The sequence below is a fragment of the Chrysochloris asiatica genome, unplaced genomic scaffold, assembly GCF_000296735.1.
Source record: "Chrysochloris asiatica unplaced genomic scaffold, ChrAsi1.0 scaffold00064, whole genome shotgun sequence".
NCBI lineage: Eukaryota > Metazoa > Chordata > Mammalia > Afrosoricida > Chrysochloridae > Chrysochloris > Chrysochloris asiatica.
Genome location: NW_006408582.1, coordinates 9321562 through 9334720, shown reverse-complemented (window position 1 = coordinate 9334720; position 13159 = coordinate 9321562). Strand labels below are relative to the sequence as shown.

Here is a 13159-nt window from a genome sequence, read left to right as displayed (position 1 = left end):
TTGATATTCTAATTTCCAGTAGAGGCTAATTATTTGATAAAATATGAATTGACACTAATGGCTAAATTCTTTCTCCTATAGCCCTTCCCCACAAGAAGATGGACAGATTATGTTTGATGTAGAAATGCATACCAGCAGGGATCATAGCTCTCAGGTGTGTTTTTATTTTTCTGATTTACAATCAAGAAATAGGGAATAAGCAAAATGCCTTTTTAAAAATATGTTTTGCTGAATATATTAAGGAATAAGACTTAAAAATAGTTTGAAATGATTTTAAATTACTCCTTTTTTTCACTTTGGAATTTATTTAATCCTGGTTGTGTTAGTTCTCTATTAAGAATTTTTTTTTGCTCTGTTTCTCTTTAAGAATCAGAAATTATTGTATATATTGTATCATTCCAACATTCCATTTAGGTTCTTGCATTTGCAAATAGGAAAAATGAGATCTTGTGTTGTCTTATTCAAGGTCACAGAATGTGTCCTGAGGGACATTTACTCAGCTTCATAACAGTTTTGAAGTTAAATAAGTTATGCAGCTCCTCAACCCTCTTGCCTTAACAGTTAAAGAGCATAGTACCTTTTTTGTTTTACTGTTAGCTGCTGAAGAGTCAGCCCCAACTCATGGTAGCCCCGTGCACAATGGAGTGAAACACTGTTCAGTCCTGTGCCACCCCCAGGATTCATCACTGATCTTAAAGGCCCTGAAAAGTCTTGCAGTAAACAAATGTTAAATTAACCAAAATGTTTCCCAAGATAATTTGACCTTAGACTCCTCCTACGTCCCCCCTAATAATTTACCTAATGACTTAATGAAGTTCTGTAATAAGTATAGTCCTGACTCATGGAGTGGCAAGTGTACAATTATACTTAACAGATCATTGAATTTAAATTGAATTCTAGAGCTGACTGCAACCACGCTAGAATTTCAAAGGAATTCATGAAATTCAGGAGGAAAAGTATAAGACTTCTGACTTTTTCTGTCAGATTCTGGTAACATTGCCTGTGTGATCCCTGTTCAGAAAGAACTAACTAAAAGAAAACTTGTTATTATTAATTAGGGGTAAACTATACTATCAGTCATCAGTCCATTTAAACAAGGCTAATTTTGGAAAAGCACTGTGACACCTGTGTGAAAAACATAAGATCTGCTTGACTAGGTGTGTCTTTTGTTGTTTTTTTTCGTATGAGGATAGCGGAAACCTTATTTCACATACTTTGAACATGTTACCAGTCCTTGGAGAAGGACATCCTGCTTGGTGTAAAGTGGAGGATCTGTGAAAAATAGGAAGAGCCTCACAAAGTAGATTGCTCCAGTGGCTGCCACAGTGGGCTCAGGTATAGCAGTGATTGTGAGGATGGGGCAGAACCAGACAGTGGTTCATTCTGCTGTATTTAGGGGCACTGTAAGTTGGAACTTGTAATGACAGCACCTAAAATAACAGCAACAATAATCTTTTTAGACTTCCAGAAAGTGTAAGTACGACTCTTATATAAGGGAGCTTCAAAAAGTTCATGGAAAATGAAATTAAACGATAATGTAATTTTTCCACATTTTTTGAAGCCTTTGTAAAATTGGTTAAATTAAATGCATTTTTATAATACTCTGGAATTCTAAGAATTGGAAGGCCACCTGAAAGTGGCAGATAAAAGATTCATAAAATGAAGTTGTAAGTTGGCAGTCAGTCAATTTCAACTCATAGTAACCCATGTCTACAAGGAAGGTAAATGAGGAAAGCTTGCTTATTCTTAAGGTCAGCATTCTAGGCTTCTCTGAGTATTTAAAAAAAATTTTTTTAATATTATTCCTCAGATAAGTTTGCTTCATTCAGCTGAGAAAAAGTATATCATCTTGAAAAAATACCTTATTACATTTTCATTCTGTTAGAAAGTATTAAATACTACTTTGTTCAAAAAGTTAAATCTTTGGCTCGTTTTAAAACCAAAGACAGACACTGTACACAGACATGCAGTGTGTTGAATATAATTTCATATTGTGTGCACACAAACAGATCTGAAAGTAAATTGTTACCTTGGATTTTAATGTTTTCAGTGTTACTCCAAAGAGCCAACTCATGGTTCTGAGTAATCTCAATACCCAATGGAAAAAGCCTCATTCTAAATGCTGCATTGTGTAATTCTGTGGCATTTGCCAAGTTTCACAGAATTCTGTAACTGCCAGGATAGCAAAAATATATGAGGATTTTATTTTGGATTTGACTGTAAAAGGGACTGTCTATATGTAGGGGCTGTCTGAAGCTACTTTCTATCAATTTCACAGAGAACTCAACTCACTGCCATTGAGTCAACTCCAATTCATAGTAACTCTGTAGAACAGACTAGAACTGCCCTGTAGGGTTCCCAAGGCTGTGAATGTTTATGGGAGTAGATTGCTTCATCTTTCTTCTTCAGAGTGGCTAGTATGTTCCAGCCTCTGACCATTTAGTTAACAGCTGAGTGTTTAACCACCAGGACTCTCTCCACAGAAAACTAGACTTGTCAAAAAAGAGTCACTTGCATTTGTCAAGCCCTATATTTCTCTACTATCTATTCTAATGATTGAAAGCTTTGGTCAAAGTGAAATATTTTCAAACAAAATAACAAATCAATTTATGGCTTTGAGACCCTTTAATTGGGATCATAACATGGCGTTCTTTAAAATGAATCATGCTGTATCATTTTTAGGAATTTTTCACTCCTGTTTATTCTATTGCAACAGAAGTTATTAGAAAGTTTGATTATTTTTTGCCTAAATCTGTAACTTTGGTGGTGGTAGTGATGGTAGTGTGCCGTGGAGTTAGTTCCAACTCATAGCGACCCTGGATAGGGTTTCTGAGGCTATAAATCTTTATGGGAGCAGAAAGCCTCATCTTTCTCCCGTGGAATGGCTGGTAGTTTCGAACTGCTGATGTTGCGGTTAGCAGCCTGACTCGTAACCACTATGCTACCAGAGCTCCTTAATTCTGTAACTTTAGATTACTGTTATTGTTAAGAGCCACTGAGTTAGTTCTGACTCATAGTGACCTGTATAGGGTTTCCAAGAAGTGGTTGATGAGTTTGAACTTCCAACCTTGCAGTTTAACAGTCCAGTGCTTATCCTGTTGCACCGCACCAGGATTCCAATTAGCAACAAAACAAAATGAAAAACGATTTTTGAAAATTTATTTAACACAATAGGTGCCAAATTCTGACTCAAATATCAAATAAATTCCAAAATACTTTTGGCTTACATGTTTTTGTTAAGTGCTGTCAAGTCAGTTGTGACTCAGAGTGACCCTGTATAGGTTTCGAAGGAGCGGCTTGTGGATTTGAACCACCAGCCTTGTGTTTAGCAGTCCAGTGCTTACCCCACAGCACTACACCTTCTTAGTTTTGAGTAGATCTTGGACAATGTGTGGGCATTAAAAAAATATGTCTTTCCAAGGGAGTAAAGCCTAGTGCTTAAGAATAGTGGCTCTGTAGACAGTTTCCTGGGTTTGAATGCCAGCCCTGCTCTTTGCTAGTTATGAACCCTAGACAAGTTACTTAATATTCCTCTGTAAAGTGGAGTATTAATAGTCCTTATTTATCAGGGTAGTGAAAGGGGTCAAAGACAATGCATGTAAAGTGCTTAGAACAATGCTTGTCTTTGGAAACATGTTCAGTAGTGTTATTTTGCGTATTTATTATATCATCATGGCTTCTTGGTGTAGTGTTATACGATAAGTACTGGACTTCAAACCACAGGGTCAGAAGTTCAGACCCACTAGTTGCTCCTTGAAAACTCTATAAAGGGTCGCTATGAATCGGAACCAACTCTACAGCACTTAACAACAACACTGTATCATCACATCTATTTTTGTGTGTTACATATCGCTTAATTTTTGTTAGCATATAATTTGTATGTTTCCTTTTATTTCTGTTTTAATTATGAAAAATTTCAAATGCATAAGTAAAGAGATTAATCCACTGGACCTCCATATAAGCGTCACCTAGATTAGGCATTTATCAGGATTTTGCCACACCTTTGTTGTTGTTGTTAGGTGCCATTGAGTCAGTTCCAACTCATAGTGACCCTGTAAAGGGTTTCTGAGGAGCAGCTGGTGAGCTTGAACTGCCAACCTTGTGGTCAAATTGATCTTGCCACACCTTTGTTAGTATTATATCCCTAAATAAGCTTTTTTCCCCCCCCTTTAGGTTCATATACTGTGCCAAAGCATAGTGATGTTCACATGAGTTTCTTTTAAGACACTTAGATCTTAGGTTAATTTTTTAGAAAAACAGCATATATCTTACATAAAAATTAATGGTGCACAATCTTTTGTTATTGGGTCTGTTTCTGTCCAGCTTTGTCTTTGTATTAGGAGAAGCTGGTCTCCATTTTTTAATTAAAAGTTCAAATTCTTCTTTACAGTCAGAAGAAGAAGCTACAGAAGGAGAGAAAGAAGTTGATGCTTTAAAGAAAAGTGTAGAGTGGGTATCTGATTGGTCCAGTCGACCTGAAAACATTCCACCTAAGTAAGTTCGCTACATGTTTCTTTTTAGTGGGCACTTAAAAGACCTATCTCACCCTCTTCCATAACATTGGACCTGGTAATTCCAAATGCATTTCTGACACCTGCCTCTGAATTTCCTTCTCCAGGGAGTTCCACTTTAGGCATCCTAAACGTTCGGTTTCTTTAAGCATGAGAAAAAGTGGAGCCATGAAGAAAGGGGGTATTTTCTCCGCAGAATTTCTTAAAGTGTTCATTCCGTCTCTCTTCATTTCTCATGTTTTGGCTTTGGGGCTAGGGTAAGTACTGGTAAACTCCAAAAGTTTTTCCGATCATTTTTATTTTCATATTTTATCTGTAGATGTAGCAAGTATGTGTAAAAGCAGTTTGTGTTACTTTGCCCTCAATGTTTTAGTGCAGATAGAGTGAAATTATAAGAATTATTAAATTTGATGTACTATTGGCCTACCAGTAAGCATTTTTAGATATGAAATATTCATATTTCCTAAATGCTCAATGTTAAGTAAACTCTTCTATGCTTAGTTATTTACTTTTCTCTTTTGAGTTTTCTATTTTGTTGTTTTTATTTGTAGTTGTTTAAGATTAACTACATTTTAAAGTAAACTAATGTATAGTGTGTAAATTTGGGGGGTTGACACATTTTTTTCTCCCCACCATTACTTTGAATAGCCCTTGAGTGAATTGGTAGGTCAATTATGACTCTTACTTTTTTATTCTCTTAACTTTGTAATGTTTTTTTTATTCGAAAATTGACTTTATGTTTACTTATAGCTCAGTATTTTTTTCAGGCAGTCTTTTTAATATGTTTTATTTAATTTTGATATGAAATAATGAAAACATTTGTTTTTGAAAGATTCTAGGAGTTAAAATGTAACTTAATTTTTTTCAAGATGTGTCTGTAATACTATTCAATCATGCCCTATGGTCATTTTCTATATATAATATGGTAAAGATACATCTTCTTTTACCTTCCCTTTAAGAAGCTTATCATATCAGATACACTCTGTCTTTCTTGATACTTGATCTGCAAGGACAATAATCAGACACTCTACAATGGAAGGTGTTTTCAGAGGAAGGGGAGTGTGTAAATTTGCTTTGGGGCTGGGGTAGAGCAGAGGTAAGAGTTTACATTCCTCCACAGTTGTGGCCAGAACAGTAGTTCACATGCCTTCAAAAAGCTTTTGGTTTTTGTAAATTTCAGTATCTTTTCCTTTTATGAATCTTTAGACTGTTTTTCTTTTTCTTTTCTGAAGTAAATGTAACTGTGGTGAGAGATGAACACAGAAAAGAGGGTTAAAAATGTTGGTCACTTTATTAAACTGGGAGAAGAATCTAACTTCCTGTTTTCCTTAAATTCTCTTATGCTTCAGTTATTGTAAGGGTAATAATACTTGGCACTTGCTATGTAAAAGTAATATTTGGCCCTTAATCCTTAAGAATTAAAGCAGTAAGAACATTTTTAAAGCATTGGCAGCCTTAACATTTTTTTGATTATATAGAGCACTAAAACCAACCATTAGCCATTTTGTTTCTGAGTTATCAGCAGAACTTTTTGTTTTCCTAGAAGTGAACATCTCAGAGGAGGTTGACTTTGTTGTACTCTGGAGGGATCTGTTCTCTCTAATTTGACTTTGTTTAATCACTGCCTCTGTCCTGTCCAGTAGCTAATAGTCTTAACAAGTAAACATTATTATATAAAACCAGTTTGGCTGGCTGGTGACTGGCTTTAGGTAAGTCAGTAAAAATTTTGGGTGTTAGGGAGCTCTGCACATACCTTTAGAGCATCATAAAAGGACTGAGATCTTCAGTTTTCAAGTACATGTCAACATGTGGACAAGCTGGTGTGGAACTGTTGAGTCAAAAGAAACATGATACACTCTGCTTCCTTTCAGCATCTATATTGGAAAACGACTGAGCACATCTTCTGCCAGCACCTACTGAGGGAAAGAAAAGCCCCTGGAAATGTGCGTGACCTGTGAAGTGGTGTTATTGTCACATTAGTTTGTTTGAACTTGAGACCATTGTAAGCATGACCCAACCTACCACCCTACTTCTACATATCCAAGTTCCAGTAACTCCAAATCCAGTGTTTTATTCTAACTCTGTTGAGGCGTTTTACTAACCTCATTCCTTTTTTGGCCTATAAGACACTTTAAGACTTTCCTAACAGAGTTTACTGTTGTCTAGAAATTGCAAGGGCTTCTTTTCTGCACATGCCACCAGCAGGTTATAATTTTGTCAGCAATGCTGTTTTCTCCTTTTAACCACCACCAGATTTACACCTGCATTATTGATGGTATAAATTTTACTGTAGCAAGATAACTACCATCCCTGTCTTCTCTTCAGATGAGATCATGTTAGCATATTATAATAAAGCTCTCTGGGGTTTTTTCTCAAGACAAAAGCAGGCTTCCCTAAACTTGAATTTATAGCTATTAAAAAAGAAAACAAAGCAAACAAGCAAAAAATAAATAAGACACAAGGAAAAAAAAATATCCTGGGCAATAAAAAAATTATTTTAAACCAGCTTTGAAGCCACCTTTAGTCCAAAGCCTCCTAATAGCTCCTTTTAATTTGTAGGAGGCAGGCTATACAAATAGTAGATATGAATAGAATAAGAATTAAAACACATCAGCAGATTTTAATACTAGCAAATTGTAATGTCTTTTCTATAATAGAGAATCTTTATTTCTGATAAGGAATGTCTCAGGCCTAGAAATATATGAAATTGCTTTGGGATTTTTGTGTATGTTTGGTATGCTTATGTGTTTTAGCTGCATGCTAATTTTTCATAACCTTTCTTTCTCGAAGAGGCTTTAGAATGAGTTCCAATTTGTGGTGTAAATATAGGCTTCTTGTTTTAGGAAGCGTCACTTATACACTAAAGCCTTTAAACTCTGAAGGATAATAGTTTCAGAGTTATTCCAAGCTCTTGCGCAACTTTGAGAATCTGACGTGGGTCATGGGAACAGCTGACAAAAGTTCTGTAAAGATGCCTTTTTTTGTTTGTTTTGCTTCTGATCTCTTACTCTTACTGTTTACTGTACAATCTTCCCAAAGTGATTCCTGTGCTTCTGCAGGTACTGATGATTTTCTCATGTTGTCAGCTTTTCAGTTAGGTTCAACTCTTGAAATTTCAGAATGCTCAAAGACTTCTTTCCATGACACACTTTCTTCTTTTTTGCCTAAAATGTGAAGCTTTAGGACCAAATTGTTAGAAAACATCAGGCTGACTAGTTATTTCAAGTAGATTTGATTGAATTTCAGAACAGATAGCAAGCAGCACGCTGAAGGATACTACATAACTATTTGTTTTATATATTTAAGTAATTACTGTTTATGATATAGACATTACTATCGAATATTGAAGAGAACCGTTGGTAAATTTTAAACTAGCAGTCTATTCATTAAATAAAGTACATCAGGTTGACTTGAGTAAAAACACTACGGTGACCAGATTTGCTAGTTTGCAGAAACTATTCTCTCTGGCATCAAGTTTGGCAGATTGATGTGTTATAGTAGAAAATAATTTTAAAAACTCAAATTTTACTCTCTTCAAAAATATAACTGCTTATCTTTAAAAAGATGATATACCCAAAATCATTTTCTGAATTCTCTTTTTCTCCTTTTGCTTTCTTCTTTCTAGCATTTGATAATTTTGGAATTTTTTAAAATTTTGTCATATTTCTCTCTTAGTCTTAAACCTGGTAACACTTGATTTGCCTTCTGTAACCAATTTATTTCAAGTGTTCATATTTGAATCTCTTTTGGAAGAAAGTAAATCTGATGCCCTCTGGTTCTGAAGGCTGAATAAAACTCAGAAGTTATGAAAACTAAATGTAAATAGATACACACCTTCCTTTGGGCTACACAGTTGGCATCCTGGGGAAGAAAGGAATTAGACTTAAAGTGAAAGCAGCTTTTTACAGCATCACATTTTCTCCTTTCCAAATTTCATAGTGATTTTATTGGTGGTATGATTAGAACTTGGGTATATATATATATTTTTTTCCACATTAAAAATAAATTTAGTTCTGCCCTTTTTCATAAAGTATCTGTGAAATTATGAAATCTTAAAAAATGAATACATAATCACAGTAGAACTTATTGTAAGATGAAATAAAGCAGTATTTATTGGTAGCTATAACATATGGGATGAATGTCTATATCTCCCACCCAGATTTGCGTTAAACAGAAGCAGATTGTATTATTGGAACAGAGCATTCCACAATTAACAGTTGAAATTTTGTTAAGATTAATGTCTTTAAAGCTTTACACTTGTTTACAATTGGAGATGAAAAGGCAGGCTTAATTTTTCTCATGTTTGATGAAAACTGGCTTAAAATACTTGTAAATAGAATCATGAGAAAAATGCATAAACTTGCACATTGAAAAATGCAACAAGTTACCTTGATTGCAATAAAAATATATACATTAAAAAAATGAAAATTGGAAACTCAGCCAGTGAGGTGATATTTTCAGTGAAGCAGTTGTTGAAATTATTGGGAATAACTGAGCCAAAGTGATTATGCATTCTTCATCTATTTAGTTAGCACTTTGTATTATTATATACAGTTTACAATACATGTATAACTTGTAGCTACAAACATTTTGTGCCATTAAAGCTCTCACAAAACTTTTTCTGTCAGTGTATCATTTTTTCCATGTTTGTCCTGGGAGTGCAACAGAGATGAGATCTTACCTGTCTACATAAAAATTTTCCATGATCGAGTTCCACAGATATTTGAGTGCCTAATAGTACTCATAAGGTTCTTCTTACTCTTAAGGAAATGATCACCACAAAACAGAATTATTTGTAAGTAGAAGTGTGCTTATTAGCATTCAGAGGATGCGTTCTGTTAGATAGATAGCTTCAGGATGTTATTTACAGAGGAGGTGGTATATTGAGAGACTGGGTAAGTGTTCAGTAAGTGCTAATGAGAATTAAGAGCATGCCCAGTAAAGGCATGAATTGACATGTGAATGGAAAATACTGCAGATAAGAAGACACAGAATATGGGTTAGCATTGTACCACAATGAAATTTGCATGCCATACTAGGGGTGAATTTCACTGTTTTAGTTTCCCTATGAGTATTTTGATTTTTTAAGAAAATGATTTGTAATTATGACTTAGGTTTGAGATAGTTTTACAATATGTGAAGAGGGAATACCAGAAGCAAACAGATCAGTCAGTCATCTAGACTGAGAGTAAGGGTCTGCCTCATTCCTTGGGGTATGGGCTAAGAAGGATGTGGGTAGATATGAAAGACCACTGAAGTGTATTGGTGAGAAGATGACTGAGGCAGAAGGAAAGCATTTCCTCCCTCCTCCCTGGTAGTGTAGTGAGTTACACATTTGGCTGATAACTGCAAGGTTGATGATTCAAACCTGCCAGCTACTCTATGGGAGAAAGATGGGGCTGTCTGTTCCTGTGAAGATTTTCAATTTTGGAATCCCTAAGGAACAGTTCTACACTGTCCTATAGGTTCACTCTGAGTCGGAATTGATAGCAGTGGGTGTGAGGTTTATTTATTAATCTCACTCATTGAAAATGTGAGTACAGAAGAAAGAGTGAGTACCAGTGGAAGGGAAAGGCTATTTCAGTTTTGAATACAGAGCTATCTACGGGGCATCTGATGGAAAGAAACCACCAGTAGATGGTATTTCATGGAATGAGAACTCAGAAAAAAGTTTTGGAGTCGAAATAGAGCACACTTTCTCAGGTATATATGCATTATATTATTATGATAGTTAAAGATCTGACCTTAAGGAAAGCAGTAACAAAATGGCACAGGATCCTAGTCATTGAAGACTGACAGAAGAGAAGATCATGAAGGTGAGTAATAGAGTCTATTAGGAGAAAGTAACAGTAGGTGGCCAATCCTTTCAACTGTTGTGACTAGATAGGATTAAAGAGAGGCTTTTGAAGTTGCATCACTGTTGATCTTTCCAAGAGCATTTTCTATAGGAATAGAAGACAAGTTCCAAGTAAGTTTGCACTGGGTCAGTGAATGCATAGAAAGAATGATAGTTCACTCTCTCATTAAATTCTGTGAAGAACATTCCACAAGAGGGGGCAGGATGGGGGATTATACACTTAGTTGGGATTTAGAGAGAGTATCTTTGTAGACTGAGAAGAGAGAACAAAAGAGAACATTAAAAACTTAAGGGCAGTTAAATAATAGGATATTAAGAAATGCAGCCAGAAGATCAACTTTGAAAGGATGAAGAGAGACTTGGGGGGCCATTAGTAGTTAACCACAAAACCTAAACGCTTATGTTAGGAAATGAAGCAGAAAGAGAGAAATCTGTTAAGAGAAAACGAGTGGAAAGTTGAAGAAATCTGCACTTGATAACCTTTGCTCTTCCATGAAGACGAGGATGGTGGAAACAGATTTTTAGCAATATCTTCTGATTTGAAACTCCAAAACTATAAAGTGGAAATTCTTGAAACTTTATCCTCATCCACCACTGCAATTAAAAGCATTGGTCCAGTTGACTGGTTTGAAAGGCCGTGTCTGGACACTACTACTAAGTAGGCTTGTCAGTTGGGGCACATTTTTGTGCATCAGCTCTCTCATATGTACGAGTATAAGGGGTTGGGATGAGATGATCTCTTAGGACCCTTCTTGGTTTTTTTTCTTAATAGACTGAGGAAAAAGTAGAGAGTGTTCCATATATCCTGTCTCCTCCCTGGGCACAGTTTCTCCAATTTTACTATCTTACATTCCTGTGGTACGTCTGTTAACAATGGATGAACGAATATTGGTACACATTATTATAACTAAAGTCTCCATGATTCTATGTTAGGCTTACTCTACAAGCTGCTCCTTGGCAACCCTATACGAGATCACTATGGGTTGGAATTGACTCGACAGCACTTAAAAATAGCCTTATGGAGTAGTTCTGGTGTGGCCCTGTGGCATACAGCACTGGACCGCAAAGGTTAGTTCAATGGCACTTGACAATAGCACTATGGGTTTGTTTTTTGTTATTTTTTTTTTTTTTCAAACTTTGTGAATTAAGTGAAGATTTACAGAGAAGATCATCAGTTTTGCCTTCAGCAAATCATATATACTTTGTTTCATCTCAATGTTTGCAATCCCCTCCATGTAATAACAGTTACCCCACTTCCTCCCTGTGGTACTTGTTTCCATTCCACCCTCTTTCCTATTCCTTCTCAACTTTGTCCTTAGGTAAATGTTGTCCCTTTTAATCTTGAATGGTTGACCATTCCATGGTGAGCATATTTCCTCCTTCCCCATACACCTATCTGGATTCCTGGTGTGGCGCTGTAAACCACAAGGCCACAACCCCATCAACAGCTCCTTGGAAATGCTGTACAGGGTTTTTGTGATTTGGAACTAACGTGATGACACTTTAACAACATGAATTTTTAATATCCCATTCGCTACTCACCCAAGTAAGCTGTAGAACATTGTCTTTGTGGACTGTGTTATGCCTATTGACCTTAGTGACCACTGAGACTGGTTCTGAGGTCCCAGGCCCAGCAACTTTGCCTTAAGATGTTTGGTAATATCTAAAGAATTTTCCTTATTTTACCCCATGTATACTCCTGGTGTGGCGCTGTGAGTTAATGCCCTGACTACAAAGTTGGTTTGAACCTGAAGGTCGTCGGAAGCTCTACACAGGGTCACTATGGGTTGGAACCGATTTAACAACAATATGCTCCACCACAGAGTCCTGATGTGGTGCTGTAGTATAAGCACCAGACTGCTAATCCCAAGGTCAGCGGTTCAAGTACACTAGCCTCTCGTAAGAAACCGTATACAGGGTCGCTATGAGTTAGAACCAACTTGACAGCACTTAACAACAGCATGCTCTACCACATTCATATATGTGTTTGTAACAAAGGTAAGTACTTACAAATATCCTCTGTCAAACCCTTAGATTGTGAGTTTACTCCCACACTCCTTTCCATACTTGTTCAGCCAGCCTACCAGTCCATGTATCTACCTGTAGAACACTGTTGTTCCAGGGTTGTGTATACTACAGTATTTACTTCTGTCCCCTTTAACACTTGCATTCCTCGCTGTGTCTTCACCTGTCTTCTTCATTCTTCTGTCATCCTCCCTCCCAGTCCCCTGAGTTAACATGTGTCTATTCTCTATCCTTGATAACCATCAAAGAATGTTTCTTTTAGTATGAAAACATTATCTTGAGATTTTCTCAATAGTGGACTTACACAATATTTGTCCTGTTGTGATTGACTAATTTCAACATAATGTCCTCCGGTTCATCCCATGTTTTGAGGTGTTAAGCAGATTCGTCATTATGATTTAAATGTTGCATAGCAGTCCATTGTGTATATGTACCAAAGTTGAGTTATCCATTCTCATTGATGGGCATTGAGGCTATCTCCCATCTTTTTTTTTCTTTTTAGTGTTCTGTTGTGGGGTTTTTTTCTCAACATTTTATTATGAATTGAGTGAAGGTTATAGACAAGATCATCAGTTGTACATTCAATAAATAATGCACTTTGATCTCAATGACTGCACTTCCTTCCGTGAAACAAGTTACCCCATTTCCTCCCTGTGGCTCTTACTTCCATTGCACTCACCTTCCTATCCCTTCTCACCTTTGATCTTAGGTACACATTGCCCCTTTGATTTTGAATGATTGACCATTCTGTCATTCATAGTGAGCA

General features: G+C 36.2%; 1 protein-coding gene across 1 annotated transcript in view; it reads left to right on the top strand.

Moving 5' to 3' along the window:
- The window catches only part of BNIP3L (BCL2/adenovirus E1B 19kDa interacting protein 3-like), a 30689-nt gene extending 23673 nt beyond the window's left edge, over nucleotides 1-7016 (top strand). Inside the window, exons 3-6 of the mRNA XM_006864370.1 lie at nucleotides 82-154; nucleotides 4391-4494; nucleotides 4619-4768; nucleotides 6383-7016. Coding sequence (XP_006864432.1) covers nucleotides 82-154; nucleotides 4391-4494; nucleotides 4619-4768; nucleotides 6383-6431 — 376 coding nt within the window. The 3' untranslated portion in view covers nucleotides 6432-7016. The remainder of the gene's footprint in view (nucleotides 1-81; nucleotides 155-4390; nucleotides 4495-4618; nucleotides 4769-6382) is intronic.
- Nucleotides 7017-13159: the final 6143 nt, after the last annotated feature.